This window comes from Delphinus delphis, chromosome 4 (assembly GCF_949987515.2).
Source record: "Delphinus delphis chromosome 4, mDelDel1.2, whole genome shotgun sequence".
Taxonomy (NCBI): Eukaryota; Metazoa; Chordata; class Mammalia; order Artiodactyla; family Delphinidae; genus Delphinus; species Delphinus delphis.
The window spans coordinates 25,335,735-25,354,544 of record NC_082686.1 but is presented as its reverse complement, the minus strand read 5'-3'; the positions used below and the strand labels follow the sequence as shown (position 1 = coordinate 25,354,544).

Here is an 18,810-nt window from a genome sequence, read left to right as displayed (position 1 = left end):
TATGTATAAAATTCAGACCCGTTTATTTATAGCATGTGGAGTAAGGACAAGACACAAAGAAAAATGCTAATAGAACTGCCAATAGATATATCAATGCATATTTAGATCAATGAGGCAAAAATTATTCAGAATGAGTATTTTATCAAGGTGAAATCATCATCAAATATCTTACTAAATGTAATATATGCACATCATTGGATTTAGATTACAAAAGGTAAAATAGAAATGAATGTGTATTTAATATTTTATAGTATTAACATACTACTCACACTTTGTATATTGCTGTGATATTTCATGAGTACTTATTTTAGCCATGTAGTTAGTGTTCAATTATTCAACCCAATAAAAAGTAGTATAGATACAGAAGACATATTCCAGAATTGACTCTCTAAATGTCCAACTCCAAGTCCCTTTTGAGTTGCTTAGAGTATAGTTCTAGAGGAAATAATTAAAATGCCACTGAATGCCATGAATAAGTACTGAAATGGCTACGCTATTCAGAAATATTTCTAGTTAGCAGCAATTATATAACTTAAACACACATCATGCTCCTATTTATGTTTGGCCATGTTCACAATCAATTAGTTATAATTAGAAATATTTTGAATTTACTGTTTACCCATTAAACAGTAATAAACTTGGGGTTTTCCGTCCAATTAAGGTATCGTGATGTTATGAGCTTTGTATCATGGTTCAGATAAAAAATTAATTATGTGGACTGTAATACCTTATGAATTTTGCATAAATAAATTAAAAAAACACAATACACTAAGTATCAGATAGAATTGTGCATTTTTGAATAAAGTAAAATGATAAATTATTATTCCTATGAAATAAGCTAAATTCTTTAGTTAACAGATTAGAAGAGGAAGGAAATTCTTCATAAAATTATGAATTTCAAAAGTAGAGAATTATAATTGACATAAAAATTTACTTAGTCTAACTACCCACTGTCCTTAAATTTCATCCACAACATTTTGCCTATGGGGGTCACTTGATGTCTGTTTAACATATATCAAATGCAGCAGGAATCATTGCATTTCAAGGCAGCCCATTCCATTTCAACATTAGAAAATTCATTTCATTTTTAAGAATAAGTTATTGTGCACCTATTATTTCCAGTTTTGCCTCCTGGGCTCATTAGGATAAGATGAATTTATGGTAGCTCTACAAATATGTAAAGGCCAGTATAATGACTCTCTTGGTCTTCTCAAGATTATCGGTCCTTTTTCCCTTCAATGATTTTAATATGGCGCAATTTCAGTTTGATTCTTCATCTGATAAATTCTCAATAGTTGTACATCCAGTTGGTTCTACTCAGAACCAACTCAGAGTATGGAAACTAGAAGTCCACACAATATTTCTGCTGGAGTATTTCACCAGGTGGAGGAGTAGGAACATCATAAAACTTGGGACTAAGACTTAAGTCATCCCATCATAGTCACTATCTTTTTCCAAGTGTGTCTCGTAGTACTCTGACTCCCCGTGAGAATTCTTCATCACTTACATCATTGTTAAATAATGCTTCCTTCTGTACAATCTAATCTGTCCCTATTCAACATTTTTCACCATCTCTTTGTTTCCTACTAAACCAACAAATTCACTGTGATGTTTGAGGCCTCTGTGCTTTGACTTCACTATCCTTTTCTAGCCATAGTTCTTATAATTCATGTATTAATATTGACATGCAGCACTTCTACAAAACTAGATTATTTTAATTTTTCCATCACCGAGAAATTTTATAACTCTTGGGGTTTTTGTTTCTGTTTTCCTGTCCTTTTAATTTTCCTTACAATTGTACCTGTCAGTATCCTACAAATTTTTTGAGGTCATTTAAATCAAATTAACATCTCCTTCAGAAAACCCTTCTTGGTCTTTCCAACTAGATATAACCCCTCCTTTGGAATTCTCAGTTGCACTTGTACTTCTCTGATGTCACTTAGTGTATTCCGTTGTTTATTGTATTTATGTTTACATGTGACTTTTAAAACTTACTAGAAATTTGGCAAAAAGAAAGACAAGGTACATTTTTGAATCCTCTATATGGATTAGCTGAATACTGTTTAATATGTTCTTGTTACACTAATTCGACTGGCTTTTTTAATTTATTAAAGTACTGCACAAAATAAATGATTAAATAGATATTTTCCATAACCATATGGGGAATTATATGGTTAAATGATAATTCCTTTTTTTTTTACATCTTTATTGGGGTATAATTGCTTTACAATAATGTGTTAGTTTCTGCTTTATAACAAAGTGAATCAGTTATACATATACATATGTTCCCATATCTTCTCTCTCTTGCATCTCCATCAGCTTTCTTGAAATATCTTTGAGAGCTCTTGGAATTAATCACAGAGTCAGCTTCAAACCCAGAACATTTTGTAATTTAAGCATTCAGTGAGACTTCTCTGTGAGCCATAAGGTTTCTCTTACAACTTCTACCTATCTCTTTTTCTGCTTATTTCTCTATGAACTGAACCTAACCTCTGCCTCCAACAGCCCAAATAAAAAGAAGTGCTGGGCATGTGCTGATGCTGATGTAGAGACAGCAGAAACTGCAGAGATGGCAGGATCTTCTGGAAACTTGGAGGTCCCTCTCAAGAAGAAAATAAGCTTATATAAAGCACTTTGTGAGTTTGTGGGTGCATATAAAGTTAATTGAATCTGGTAGATAAATATTGAAAGGTTTAGATTGGAGAATGGTGCAAATTCAGTCAGATTCTATCAATATTAAAGAGTAATATTATTTTCTGAAATTCAACATCACAGGAAAGATAAGGAAATAAGGACAATTTTACTTTGAAACACTAAAATTCTACTTATTTTAGAATAAGGTTATAAGCTAAGTAAAAGACTTATCCAAAAGACTTAATATACTTTTGAAAATTGAACAATAGTATTTAGAACAATATCACAGCCAATTTGTTTCTGTTGAATACATCTGTGGCATGAAAAGAAAATAGTTATAATACCTAACATTTATAAAGCATTTTTCATATGCCAGGTATTTTCCTAAGTTTTTTTTCCAACATACTAATTTAATGTTCATAACATGCCTCCAAAGTCAGGTTCTATTATCATTGACCCACTTTCCAGATGAAGGAACTGAGATAGTAGATAGATAACTTGTCTAAATGGCAGAGCTCAAATTTAAACCTAGCTATGATATCAGGGTCTCTATTTTAATGATCTTTACTACTACACTATGCTAGCCCCCAGGTGTTAGAAAAATTATGATTTCACCAAGAAAGGCCAATAAAAAATGTTTTCTTTGGCTCCACTAGCTCTTTTGTGACTCTTCCATTTCTTAAGTTTTCACATGTTACTAACCTTATTTTCCCTGAACGTTCTGAAAAAACAGGCCACTGCTGAGCATCCCAAGATGCTGCCCTGTATCAGGGCCACCGTCTCCGCCAATTCCCTTTGTTTCTGAGAAGTACAGAGAAACTGAGCATTGAAAAAACAGAGATTCAGGAGTCGGTGTTCCACTAGGAGAAACTTCTTCAGAAGTTAAGGGACTTGGATGTTCTTCCCTAAAGCAATGTTAATTCAAAGTTTATCTGTTTCATAGAGACTTTCCTGTGATTTAAAGTGAAGGTAAAAAACTAAAAAAACCTTCATGGGTAAGAGGAACAGCGGGAGAGATTTAATTCCCTTCCATCTCAGAGGCAGAATGTTCTGACACATAAAAAAGCAGGCTGGAAGAAAAATGCCCCTTGTGGGGGAATGACTGGTAGGTTATGAAATCACTGGTATGAGAGTTGGAAAGGACCTATTAAGGCCTCTCATCCATTCTCATTACAGTGCTGCCTCTGGTGGGCTCTGAACTGCTCTAACTCATCTCATTTTAAATAACTCCTGCTACACGACTTTCTCCTGAGACTCCATTTCCAACCCAACTATTTAAAACCTCTACCTGACATTCAACCTCTTTCACTTTGGTCAGTTTCATTTTATTTCTTTCGTTATTTAATCTGTTGGCAAGCTGAAACCATTTTTCTCCTGTAACGTACTTATAGTGTTCAAATATCAGTGGAATTATTTTTCTCTCTTATTATGATGACATAAAAGGAGAAAATGATCATTTGAACATCAAAGATTTCAGCTACGTAAAAGCTATCTGCCATAGTCAGTAGATATAAATGCTTTCTGCACTTTCCTCTAACTACCCTTGTCCAAATGTGGTAGAGACTTTTTTTTTTTTATTAAAGTTAAGGAAAAAAATTGGTCAAATTATTTGACTGTTTTAGGTCAGGATTCTTTAGAGGGTTGGGTGATTATCACTTGGGGTTAGTCTTCAGCTGTGGAGATTATTAATTTATCCATAGAGGATCAGGTTCTGGAAATCACTTATTCAAAAGAGAAAAATTATGTATGAGATGATACATGTCATAATTTTCAGTATTAAACATGTAGGTCTAATGAGATTGGCCATCTATGCAGTGCACATTTTTTGTCTATAGGTCCACACTAGTAACGAGTTTAGCAGGATCCTGTTAACTTTACTGTCAGATTATATCCAGAATCTGACCTCTTCTCACCATATCTGAGAGTCCCATGGCCTCTTTTCTGGATTAGGTGATAGCCTTTCACTGGTCTCTCTGACAACACCTTGCCCTGCCATAAAATATTCTACCAGCCAGTGTGAATTCTCTCATTCCTACACTTAAGCTTCAATAGTTCCTAATTTCACTGGGGAAAAAGCCAAAGCCATGGAAGACCTGTTATTATCTAGGCCCTACTGTCCCTATTGATTCCATTTCAGCCATGCTGGTTTCCTGGCCTTTCTTCAAGCACGTCAGGCACACTCCCTTTAGAACCTTTACTCTGCTTGTTTCCTCTGTCTGGAATAATCTATATGGCTAATTCTTTCCATTCCTTGGAAGTTTTGATTCAAATGTCACTTACTATTTCAATGAGACCCGAACTGATGACTCTATTTTAATTTGCAAAAGCACCTTAACACCTGCCCTCCTCACTGACCTTACTAAGCTCTGTATTTTCCCAGAGTACTCATTCACATTAAACAGACTCCCAAAATGTAATGACTTGTTATGCATATTGCTTATTTTCTGTTTTTCTTTGCTAAAATATGTGTTCCACGAGAGCAGAAAATCTTTTTTTATATTCACAGATACATTCTGAGGCCTTGAATAAGGCCTGGCTTCAAAAAATACTTCTTAAATAAAGGAATGAATAAACACACTGAGAGGAACTTTCAATGATTTCGTAGGGAAATAGATTAAAATTAGGCACATTTTATTAAGAAATACTTTCAATTTGAAGTAGTATGACGAACTGTATTTTATTATTCTGAGGATGTATTTTCTAAGGAATCAGGATTACTCAGATACATTTCTACCATGAAAAAAATAACTTTTTAATGTACCCTTACTAGATGTCATTCACAATTGACATTAACTCAAGCCATTTACTTTTCAGGTTATAAAAACAAGGATATTGATCTTTGTAATATAAGGGGCTATTAACAATAAATTACAATGCATATGTGCTCAAGCTATTATTATGTTATAAGCAATTTCATGTAGTCAATCACTTATTTAGAAATGACTTACTGAATAAAAGTTATAGACATTCATCCATATATTTAAAAATAATTTTACATGTTAGATTCAGGCACTGAGAATACACTAGCAATTCAAAGATGAAAAAGACAAGGTTCTTGTTCCTGAAGAGAATACTGTGTTGGAAAGAAACAAATAAGTAAGCAGATATAAGGCCATGTGATAGGAAAAACAAAAGAGGTGCTTTGATGTTTAACGGAAAGGAAGATTTTAACTTGGAGGCTCCAGAAAGACTTTGTAGAAATGGTGATGTGTGATCTGTGTCCTCAATGCCTAGAACCATACCTGGTTAGAGAGAGGTTTTAATATGTGTTCTTTGAATTGAATTGAATTCTCATTGGTAAAAAGAGATACTATAGGATAGATTTTGTCTAAGAAAGTTATCTAAATGTATGAATTTCTATTCTGTCCTTTTCCTTACTTTGTAAGATCCATATTACTTCTAGATTTGTAATTAGATTGTATTTAGTATTATGAATACATGCTTCCAAGGTTTACATGGTTGGTCTTCTCACTATGAGTTCCTTATCTCCTGATAATTCCCAATAAGTTCTGGTCTTCTCAAATTTTATTGTCTCAATGTTAATGTCTCCACCTGAAATCCATTTCTAATATCCCACTCATGTGAAAAATATACCTACAAAAACACCACTTTTCCCTTGGGACCATGCTTTAGAATCAGCTCTTCCATAGTTTTTCTGCTATGGACTGAATGGTTGTCCCCCCCAACCCCATACGTTGAAATCCTAAACCCCAATGTGATGATATTGGAGATAGGTCCTTTGGGATATAATTAGGTCATGAATGTGGAGGCCTCATGATGGTGTCAATATAAGTGATCTTATAAGAAGAGACAGGAGAGAGCTCTCTCTTATGTTCTCTCTCTCTGTTATGTGAGATTACAGTAAGGAGGCTGGTGTCCATGAACCAAAGGAGGGCTCTCATCGGAACCATACCATGCTTGCATCCTGACCTCAGACTTCCAGTCTCCAGAACTTTGAAAAATAAATATTGATTGTTTAGGATAACCAGTCTGTGGTATTTAGTTATGGAAGCCCTGACGGACTAAGAAAGCTTATCAGAAGAAGTAAACCTGCCTTTTTATCTGTATTTCAAAATGGTATGATCTTGATCTATTGAAAATTCTAAAGAATTCTTAAAAAACTAATAGAGTTAATAAACAGTTTCAGCAAGGCTGCAGGGTACAAGATCAACATATAAAATCAGTTGCATTTCTATACACTAGCAATGAACAATCAGAAAATGGAAATTAAGGCAGAGTAGACAAAAGTTCAGAACAGTTATTTACCTCCCACAAGTCCCCTTAGTTAATAATAAGTGGCAAATCTAGGGTGACAACCCAAGTCTCTTTGTCTCTAACGACCTCTGTGTACTTTTCAACATTTCATGAATATATAGGGTAAAAAATATATTTCTTGAAATACTCTTACTTGCCTACTTGATTACCGTTTTCATTTAAATTCATTTATTAGTCCATGATCAAAAAAAAAGAAAATCTGGGGCTTCCCTGGTGGTGCAGTGGTTGAGAGTCCGCCTGCCGATACAGGGGACGCGGGTTCGTGCCCCGGTCCGGGAAGATCCCACATGTCGTGGAGCAGCTGGCCCTGTGGGCCGTGGCCGCTGGGCCTGCATGTCTGGAACTATAGAACAGCGCATGACACTTTTCTTTTAGTTTATGAATTAAATATGAATTATACCTGAATCATTGCCAAAAGTGTGATCAAAATTTGGACCAGTAGAGGGAGGAAAGGTGTTTCCCTGAATCCTTTCCCACTCATTGTCATCATTTAGATCCTGGATCCAGAAACAAAAGCCATCTTCAAAATTACAGTTGATTTTCTCATAATCTGTAAATTAAAAAAATAATAAAATATTTCAAATGTAGTCAACAATATGACTAATTATAATAGATTGAATTGAAAATAACGTAAACTCACACAGTTTATAATTAAGTGGCATGCACAAAATCATTTTTTAAATTCATTTTAATTGTTTAATTCCATTTAGTTAAAAAAAAAAACCCATATCATTTTGTTGCCAACTGTGTTCTTATGTTTCTTATACCCCATTAGGGCTTCAGCAAAGACAAGCATCTTGTTCTTTAATTTTTATATCTTACCTCTGTTGGCTTACCCACATAAACTTTGTCCCAAATTTTTTTCTCCCCCTATTTATTTACTAAATTTAATACTCTGGTCAAAATTAGGTTGATGTGGAACATTCTCAGATTAGTTTTATGCTAATTTCTTAAGCTTTGAATACTTGCAGTATATAAAAGTTTAATTTTCCTATTGATTTATAATTTTTCTCAAATTGGTTATTTGATTGTTTTGAAGAACGTGAGCTGTTTTCTAATTTCTCATTTCTTTGCAAGTATCAACTGGAGAAAGGTATACATAAGAGATACTCATTAAAGAACCTGCATAATGAAACAGATAGTGACCCTGTTCTAAAATATTAGGTCCTGCTACTTTTAAAATTCCATTACAGTATTAAAGCACCTGAAGATTCAAAGGCTAAGGAATAAACAATACTTACTATTAAGCACTTTGCTGTTAAATGCAGTGTATGTTGCATTAAAGCCAATATAATCATTTTCAACAGATTGTATAAGAAAAGTGGCAGTAACTTGATTGGAAAAAATCCTAATTGTGCCAGGATTATTTGACCAGAGAGAAGCTACAAAAGAAAATGAATGACTGTTATATGTACATATATATCTATTCACTTATCTATTGATCTGTCCATCCATCCATCTGTCCATTCATCAATCAATCTATTGATCTATCAATTGATCTATCAATCTTTTTATCTGATCCTACTCTTAACTAAAAGCATTAGTCCTATAATTAATTTATTTAAAATAAATATCTCTTGTCCTATAATAATAATGTTTCAAATTATTACATATATTTGTGGTTTGATAAACTATATTTTCATTTTTAATTGTTAGTTAGATACACTGTAAACACATATAAAAAAAGATCCATTCTTTTACAGAAAAAATTAATCTAAGAAACATACAAGTTAAACAGTTATAAAACAAAACATGAGTTTGATTCTATCACATTTTTCCCATGCCACACTAACAGAGGCTAAACTCAATCACAATAGTAGAAATAAGGGTATTTCTTTAGCTTTCTACCCATATAGCTGTAGGACCTCAAAATAATCCTAGACAATTTAAGGATTGTTTCTACAGATATTGATCTTATCTCTTTTCCATTTTAATTCTAGCTACAAAAGATATTAACTTTCTAGCCTTTTTATTTTCAAGGGTTAATATAGTGTTTGAGAAATAAGAAGTACTCACATGGTGATTTACCAAAAAAAGTATTGTTAGATAAAATTTGCTTTTATAGAAATTTATTATTTACCACATACATTCTCAAAGCGGGTGATATTGCCACCTACGTGGTAAAAATTTGTATTCAGGGACAGAAAAATTCTTAGTTTTTAAATTTATAAAGCCCAAGATAGCCGTACAGTACATAAACAGGTATAGAGAATATCTGAAATATTAAAATTTCATGGGGAGCAATTAGGGGAGAAAAAGGTCTAAAAGTTTCTTAGTGGGAGTGATAATGAAAAAAAAAGGATAGGAAGCAATGGCTTCACATTTTAGTTCGACAGTTTGAACTGGGTATCAGATTCAAGTTTATGAAAGGTATCTCACTTGCAGATTGAAGACAAAGCACCACTGTTAATTATTGAGTTCTGAAGAAAGATGCTTTCATAAACTACTGAAAAATTCTGTGCTTATCATGTAGAAATTAGTGAAAAAATGTGATTACATGCATGATAATTTCAGGAAAATCTAATGGAAAGAAAGCCATGAATAAGCATTGATTTATATCTTACTCTTTTCTGCAATAAAGTTGTATTTCATTCTTTCAGTATTTTCTCATGAAGGACTACATTGGTTATTTAGATTCCTTCTACAAACATATGTAACTGTGTAACCCAAATGGTTGTCATATTTAAAATCTTTGTAGTCCATAAATGTCTAGTTGCTTAAAGCATGTGAATATTCTAGAAACTTTGCTTCAAACCTATCTGCCTCTCTTTCTTTCCTTATTTTCTATAGCAATGGAGTTTGGGGGGGGGGGCATGACTTCTGGTAGGATCTGAATGTGGCTACTGGTTCAATGGCACCCTTCATGGTTGTGATGTGTTGGATTCCCATGTTGTCTAATGTTATTGTACTAGTCTAGTCAGTCTGGGGTTTATGTCCTGAGATTCATTAATACGCTTCAGAGTTACACATAAATTTCTAGAAATGGTGTAGAACATTTGCATCTATTGAGGCTTTGTAAATCTTTTATCACATTCTTAAAGTTGTGACTAGAAAGAGTCCCAGAGCCACAGATGCAGTGGAGAGAATATTATCTTATGCATCCACAAAGGTAGTAGAAGACACTGGTTAAAAACAGAGGCTCCAGAGTCAGCATGAGATTCATTTCTGGCTCCACGTCTTATGAGACTTCTCAGTGCTTCAGTTTCCTCTGTTGTGGTATAACACCTTCCATAAACATTTGTGATAAGGAGTAAATAAGTAATTTCCACATGATAGAGTGACTGGTATATAGTAAGTGCTCAGTGAATGCTAGCTATTATTCCTTGATCTGCTCAACTGGATTGTAAGCCCTGAAAACGCAGAGACTACACTTAACGTTTTCTGAGTCTCTGCCATTGTGTCAGACATGGGAAACTTTTAATCAATTTTTGGATGCATGAACTAAGATGTGAGTAAATATAGCAATAGAGTTTGCCTACATAAAAGAGTCATAAAAGAGTCAGGGCAGGAGTTGAAAGAAAAAAATAATTTCCTAATAATTTCTAAAGCCTGGATTTTTCTCTACCTGACACAAGAAACTTTTAAGCAATAATTCCTTAAGAAAATCCAGTGCCTTTTACTAAAAAACAATATTGCTATGGATATTAAAGTTGCCAAGCAGCCACACTTGTGTGAATTAACTCATTTGTCTTCTAACAATAAAGGCTCTGGTGAATAAGTTTTGCAAAAGAGGAAAGCTGGGAAGCATAATTAAAATTCAGGGAAATTTGAGATGAGGGCAATGGGCAAGGATAACAGACTTTCCATAGAGTATAATTCAACAGATCCAGCTCAAAACTATTTATTTTATCCTATTCATAAGAGAAGAAATTCTGCAGTTAGATTAGCTTCTTTGTGTGTTATAAAGGATTTCTAATATCGACAACACATTTTATTGAGTGCTCACTATAAATTTGGTATGGTGCTAAATGCTGGAGAAGAAATAACCAAGTTCCCCTCTTAGCCTATTAGAAAAGTTCAGGTTAATGAATTATAAAAAAATTACTTTGGAATTGATAGATATGAGAGAAATGCCATAGGAGTACTGAGGAAGTAGTTCTTAATTTTTCCAGGGACTATCACTGAGGAATCTTCAAGAGCCTCTGGGAAGTCCAACACCTTAAGCCAGTGCTTGTTAAACTTTTCCATATAACATACCCCTATCAACAGAAGTGAATGAATGGGTACTTCTAACACTACATGAAAGTGTTCTAATAAAAGCACAAATTTTAATAAAAATGTTTTACTGTGAAAAATGTTTGTATATATTATTTAATTCCGTGTCCACAATACGATTATTTTTGTTGTAGGATAAGTTGACAATTCAGGAAGATCCACTATGTTTATTATATAACTTCGTCTATATCTATGCCCACTTTTGTGTGATTCAGTTTTAAAAACATGTCCTTAAACTGCTAAGCTCCAATACTGGGGGTATGCTATTAATAGTCCTTTGGGAACAGAAGAAGAGCTAAGCACTTCAGATATAAAGAATGGTGTAACAACTACACACACAGAAATGCATTTTCCTGGCTTGTCAACTTGAAATTGGTTTCAGCGTGCTCATACAGGCTGTTTCTGTTGTCTTTCTTTGAGGATACATAAATATATCTATGTATTTTTTGAATAAAGCATTAATGGAGCATATTTATCATCTTCTACCACTTCCATACCCAGTACTGTTAATTATTACCACCAATGAATTGAATATTTTACCTTCATCACTACAGTTTAAAGAAAACATTTTTGACTACTATCCTGTTAATCTATTCAGAGAACTTTTACATCATGACTGTATATAAAAATGACTGAAAAATGCCTTTAAAATTTGTTCATACTAACTTACCCCTAATCAAGTATATAAGAACTATTTTATGGTACCGGATACTTTTATTTTCTTATAATTCCTTTACATAATCTTATTTTCCTTGATTTAATTAAAATATCTATATATTTTCCACGTGATAAAGATAATTATCTTTATTCTGAATTGTAATTTAATAAAAGTAATTGTGTACACATCTCTCACAATAAGAAACTTGCTAAAATATTTAGAAAAAAAGATGGGATTTTGAATCAAGAGTGAAAGTATCAGCATTGTTACAAAACAAAATAACTGTAGAGTTATAAGAAATGCTACTGATCTCCATTAATTAACTACTATAATACCATGATATATAAACCTGCTGGTTTAAATTTAAATCAACAAATACTAAATTTTTACAATATATCAGGCATGGGCTAGATGCTGGAGGTAAGACATTTTTACATATCTTTAAAAAAGGTATTATTTTAAACTTTAAAAGCAATTTTAACAGCTAATGCCATTTCTCATATTTTTTCAATTTAAATTAAAATATTTAATTTAAAAAACTTTGAAATACATTTATATTTCAAAAAGACCTTAAAAATTAAACAACTACCTATTTGTTATAATTTAAATTCATTTTCTTAGATTTTTTCTATTTTCTATTTAGTTTATTGCATTTTTATGATAATTATTTGTGCATTATTGACATCACTATATATAATGATTCTAAGATTTAGTTATGTATTTCTGATGCTCTAAGCATGTGAAAATAAGTAAAAATAGCGTTCAGGCAAATGGTATCTGAAGAGAAGGGAACGTGAGGGTAATATACACCTATCATTTTTGGGAAGTTAACCTCTATGAATTTAGTTTTTATCTGTAAAATAAAGATTCTAATAGCACCTGTGTAATATGGTTCAGGGGAGAATTTTTTTTCTTTGAGTTAAAGTGCTGAGAACACTACTTTGCATATTGCAAGTGATCAAAGTATGCTAAAATTTATTATTAATATCACATTAGCCCTTGGAGAAATTTATATGAACTGGCTTATTTGTCCACCTATGTAAATATTTATGTTGACATAATTTTAAGGAGCTAGATTTATCAACTACAGAAATAAGTAGATTATGAAATGGCTGGTCCATTTATTTAAGCCAAATGTGATTTACCATGAGTTCATCTGTTTTATGTATACTCATGATTATACTTGTACTTGGGGCTTTTAAAACACAATGAATAAATGCATTGTGTTTGAAGTCGGAGGGTCTGGGTCTGATTTCTATCTCCAACACTAACTAGCTTTGTGGACTTGTGGTCATTTAACTTCTTAGATCTCATTTTCTTCTCCTGTAATGCATACTTTGTAGATTTATTGAAAATATTAAATAAGGATAGCCACAAAGAGTACTCAGTATGATGTGTGTCATATTAAAAGCGCCCAATAAAAAGTACTTATTATTATCATATGCTTAAATATTTCTCAAATCAATAAGTCAATCAAAACATTTATTCGATAGGATCTAATTTTCATTATTCACAAGTGCAATTTAAAATCCAAAATTATTAAAATAAATACAGCTTTATATACATGTTAATAAGAGATGTCACTTGTAACCTTAGCTCTGCTAAGATGACTATTGACTATTCCTCAAATGTGTGAGGAAAACTAGTTATTCCCTGGACTCCGCTGCCACATTCTTTTCTTCATCCTTATTTTATTTCCTCCTGGAATTTCACTCCTACTTTTGTTGGATACCATGAATAGGTCTATTCATTTGGGGACCAGATGGAATAAAGTGGGGTAGTCACACATGTATTATTAGAGCATTCCCTACCCTTTCTCAGTTCCCATTGGTGTCTATGTCCATAATGACAAATGGCTACATAATAACAATACCATCCACACCTTCCATTTAGTGAGACTACATCCTGATCTACTCATTGTTTTACCAACTTTATTAGTAATAGTCCTTCAAGAGACTGAGAAGCAGAGTGCATAATAAAAATAGAAAAAGAAGAGATTCATTGTTGAAGCAAAATAGCTGTTTTTAGGGTTTGTTTGAATTTTGCTGAATGGGGAGCAACACTTACAGTATAGTAGAATTCCACATGATTTTTAAAACATCAATTAGAAGAGAATCATGTGAAACAGTACATCATTTATTACTAAGAAGTTTGATTACACAGAGCACTAAATTATTAATTTTTATAATCAGGACCAGTTTTTCTTTTTCCTTTCAGTAACTTAAAGTACAAGCTCATATTCAGTTCAAAATCAAAAAATGGGTGTAAGACCTAAATAGACATTTCTCCAAAGAAGACATACAGATTGTCAAGAGGCACATGAAAAGATGCTCAACATCACTAAATATTAGAGAAATGCAAATCAAAACTACAATGAAGTATCAACTCCCAGTGGTCAGAATGGCCATCATCAAAAAATCTACAAACAATAAATGCTGTAGAGAGTGTGGAAAAAAGGGAGCCCTCTTACACTGTTTGTGGGAATGTAAATTGATACAGCCACTGTGGAGAATAATATGGACGTTCCTTAAAAAACTAAAAATAGAGCTACCATATGACCCAGCAATCCCACTACTGGCCATATACCTGGAGAAAACCATAATTCGAAAAGACACATGGACCCCAGTGTTCATTGCAGCACTATTTGCAATAGCCAGGTCATGGAAACAACCTAAATGTGCCCATCAGCAGATGAATGGATAAAGAAGATGTGGTACATATATACAGTGGAATATTACTCAGCCATATAAAGGAACAAAATTAGGTCATTTGCAGAGATGTGGATGGACTCACAGTCTGTCATACAGAGTGAAGTAAGTCAGAAAGAGAAAAATAAATATCATATATTAATGCATATATGTGGAATCTAAAAAAATAGTACAGATGAACTTATTTCCAGGACAGGAATAGAGACACAGATGTAGAGAACAGATGTGTGGACATGGGGGGTGGGGGAAGGAGAGGGCAGGATGAATTGGGAGATTAGGTTTGACATAAATACACTACCATGTGTAAAATAGATAGCTAGTGGGAACCATCAGTATAGCACAGGGAGCTCAGCTCAGTGCTCTGTGATCACCTAGATGGGTGGGATGGTGGTGGATGGGAGGGAGGTCCAAGAAGGAGGGGATATATGCATACATATAGCTGATTCACTTCGTTGTACAGCAGAAACTAACACAGCATTGTAAAACAATTATACTCCAATAAACAAACAAACAAACAACTCGCATCAATAAGAGAATGGGTTATTTCACAAATCATATTGCTACATATCTGGAAGAAAATAAAACCAGACATACAACCTCAAAAAAAAAAAAATCAAAGGGAAAGCACATCACTCCAGAAAGTTTTCCACATATTTTCATTTTGATAATGGACTGTATATTTGTTTTAACTTACCTCTTAAAATCTTGCTTGAACCCACACCTTCATAAATATTTAATACATCTGTATAATATGTATTAAAATAATCAACGTTCAGTTGAATGGAAAGTCCTTTGTTTACACTAAATTAAAAGCAAAAAATAGACTATTACACTCTTAACAGTTGGCACAACTCAATGTATTCTAGAATTTGAATGTATTTTTCTAATTGTGATAAAGAATATGTAACATGATAGACTCTCTTAACAATTTTTAAATGTATGGAACAGTATTTTTAACTATAAGCACAATATTATACTGCAGCTCTCTTGAACTCTTTCAACTTGCATGACTGAAACTCTATACCCACTGAACAGTAACTCCCCATTTTTTCTCTCCCAGCCTATGACAACCATTATACTTTTTGACTCTCTGAGTTTGAATACTTTAGATGTTTCATATAAGTGAAATCATGCAGGATTTGTCCTCCTATGACTGGCTTATTTCATTTAGCATAATGTTCTCAAGGTGCAACCACGTTGTTGCCTATGATAGGATTCCCTTCTTTTAATGACAGAATAATATTCCACTGTATGTATACACCACATTTTCTTTATCTATTCATCTGTCAATGAACATTTAGTTTGTTTCCACCTCTTAGCTATTGTGAATAATGCTGCAATGAACATAGGAGTGTGTATCTTTTAGAGATCTTGACTTCAATTCTTTGGGAAAAATACCAAGAAATTGGATTGCTAGATCATATGGTGGTTCTATTTCTTATGCCTTTAGGGAGGCTTCATACAGTTTTCCATACTATCTACACCATTTTGCATTCCATCCAACAGCACACAAGGGATCCAATTTCCCCACATTCTCACCAACATTTATAATGTTCTGTTTTTTTGGTAATGGCCATTATGATTTTGATTTGCATTTCCCTGATGATTACTATGTTGAGCGATGCACTTTAGCCATTTGTATGCCTTTTTTTTTGAGCAATATCTATTTGAGTCTTTTGCCCACTTTTTATTTGGTTTATTTTGCTATTGAGTTTTGTAGGAGCTCCTTATATATTTTGGATATTAACCCTAATTAGATATATGGTTTGCAAATATTTGCTTCCATTCCTTAGGTTGCCTTTTCATTCTGTTGTTTTCTGTTGTTTCCTTTGCTGTATAGAAGGTTTTTAATGAGATATATTGTCACTTGTTGATTTTTGCTTTTGCTGCCTGCGCTTTTGTTTTCAAATCCAGGAAATCATTGTGAAGACCAATGTTATGAAGCTTTCCTTTTATGTTTTCTTCTAGGAGTTTTATGATTTCAGGTCTTATGTTTAAGCCTTTAATTCATTTTGAGTTTATTTCTTGTGTATGGTGTAAGGTAAAGGTCCAATTTTGTTCTGCATCTGAATATCTAGTTTTACCAACACCCTTTGTTGAAGAGACTATATTGTTTCCCTGTTGTGTAGTTTTGACATCCTTGTCAAAGATAATTTGACCATATATGTGTGGGCTTATTTGTGACCTCTCTATTCTGTTTCATTGGTCTGTATGTCTATTTTCATGCTGGTACTATACTGGTACTGATTACTGTAGCTTTGTAATATATTTTGAAATCAGGAAGTATGAGGCTTTGTTCTCTTTCTCAAGATTGTTTTGGCTATTTGGGGTTCTTTGTGGTTCCATATGAATTTTAGGATTCTTTTTTTCTTTTAAAATCATTGGGATTTTGATAGAGATTGTGATGAATCTATAGATCATGCTCAGTAGTATGGACATTATTATATTACATTATTATATTTTAACAATATTAAGTCTTCAAATCCATGAACATGAGATGTCTTTCCATTTATTTGTCTTTAAATTCAGTCAGTAATGTTTTATTATTTTCACTGTGTCTTTTACCTCCTTGACTAAGTTTATTCCTAAGTACTTTATTCTTTTTACTGCTATTGTAAATGGGACTGTTTTCTTAATTTCCTTTCTGGATGATTAGTGTATAGAAACACAAGTGATCTTTCTATGTGGATTTTGTATCCTGTAACTTTGTTGAATTATTTTATTATTTCCAACAGGTTTTTTTGTGGAATTTATGGTTTTCTATATATAAGATCTTGCCACCTGTGAACAGATAATTTTACTTCTTCCTTTCTTGTTTGGATATATTGTATTTTTTTTTCTTGCTTAATTGCTCTGGCTAGGACTTCCAGTATTAAGTTGAATAAGAGTGGTGAGAGGGGGCATCCTTGTTTTTTTCCTGATCTTAGAGGAAAAGCCTTTATGTTTTCATCATTGAGTATGATATTTACTCTGAACTTTTCTTGTATGACCTTTATTAGATTTAGGTAATTTCCTTCTATCCTTACTTTGCTTAGTGTTTTTTATCATGAAAGGGTGTTGAATTTTGTCAAAAGCTTTTTCTGAATCTGTTGAGAAGATCCTGTGATTTTTAGCCTTCATTCCGTTAATGTGGTGTATCAAGTTGATTGATTTTTATATATTGAAACATCCTTGCATCCCAGAGATGAATCTCACTTGGTGATGGTGTATAATCCTTTTAATTTTCCATTGAATTTGGTTTGCTAGTATTTTGCTTGAGGATTTGTACATTTATATTATCAGAGGTATATTATCAGGACTGTAGTTTTCTTTTCTTGTGGTGACTTTGTCTGGCTTTGGTATCAAAGTGAGTGTTCCTTCTTTTCCAATTTTTGGAAGAGTCTGAAAAAGATTAGTATTAACTCATCTTTAAATATTTGGTAGAATTCACCAGTAAAACCAGTGGGTCATGGTTTTTTTGTTGGGAGGTCTTTGGTTACTGATTCAATCTTCTTACTAGGAAATGGTCTGTTCAGATTTTGTATTTCTTTATGATTCAGTGTTAGTAGATTGTAAGTTTCTAGGGATTTATCCTTTTCTTCTAGGTTATTCCACTTAGCACTTCTTTTTCTCTATCCCATAAGATTTAGTATGTTGCTGTTGTTGTTGTTTTTCATTTGCTTCAAGACATTTTCTAATTTCCTTTTTGATTTAGTATGAGATCCATTGACTCTTCAAGAGCAGTTAGAACCTTGCAAGTTTCTTTTTGAGTGGTGTCTAATTTTTTGCTCTGTCTGGTGTCTGTATGTGGTGCTGCATATTCTCTGGTCCTACCACAGCATGTCACCCAACTATACCTTGTTCTCTGCAGCCACAGTCCATGCAAATTGTGCTGGCTCATCAGCTCCTCATTCATGCAAGACATATACCCGTTGCTGGGGAAGCTCTTGAAACAGAATGTTGGAAGCATGCTGCACTTCTTTCTTTCCATCCTTAGGGAGAAGCCTTGAATTGCACACTTTCTCCCAATTGTATCAAGCCTTGCTGGCCATAGCAAGCTGTATCCACTTCTCTTTGTTCTCAGTATCTCTCAGGCATCCAAACAATACCAGTTCCATCACTTATCCATATGAGGTGAGACAGAAACTAGTCTCTTAGGCAGCTCTTGGAAAAGCTGGGACACTGGATGCATGTTTCATCCTTCTTTTTCCTTCCAAGGAAGAAGTAGTGAGTCAGGACTTGTGCTGAGCTGTGCTGTGTTGGGGAAGGAGTTGATGGAGGGTAAAATAAACTTGATCTTCTTGTCCATTTCAGTGCAGCTGTCCTTGGCTTTGTGTTCAC

The 18,810-nt window shown here is 33.3% G+C and overlaps 1 protein-coding gene across 2 annotated transcripts in view; it reads right to left on the bottom strand.

The window, feature by feature from the left end:
• The window catches only part of TMPRSS15 (transmembrane serine protease 15), a 132,260-nt gene that overhangs the window by 75,793 nt on the left and 37,657 nt on the right, over positions 1-18,810 (bottom strand). For both annotated transcript variants that reach the window (XM_069540618.1, XM_060009838.1), the window contains 3 exons: positions 15,185-15,291; positions 8,151-8,291; positions 7,310-7,459 (listed from right to left, as the gene is read on the bottom strand). In XM_069540618.1, the coding sequence (XP_069396719.1) occupies positions 7,310-7,459; positions 8,151-8,291; positions 15,185-15,291 (398 nt within the window). The remainder of the gene's footprint in view (positions 1-7,309; positions 7,460-8,150; positions 8,292-15,184; positions 15,292-18,810) is intronic.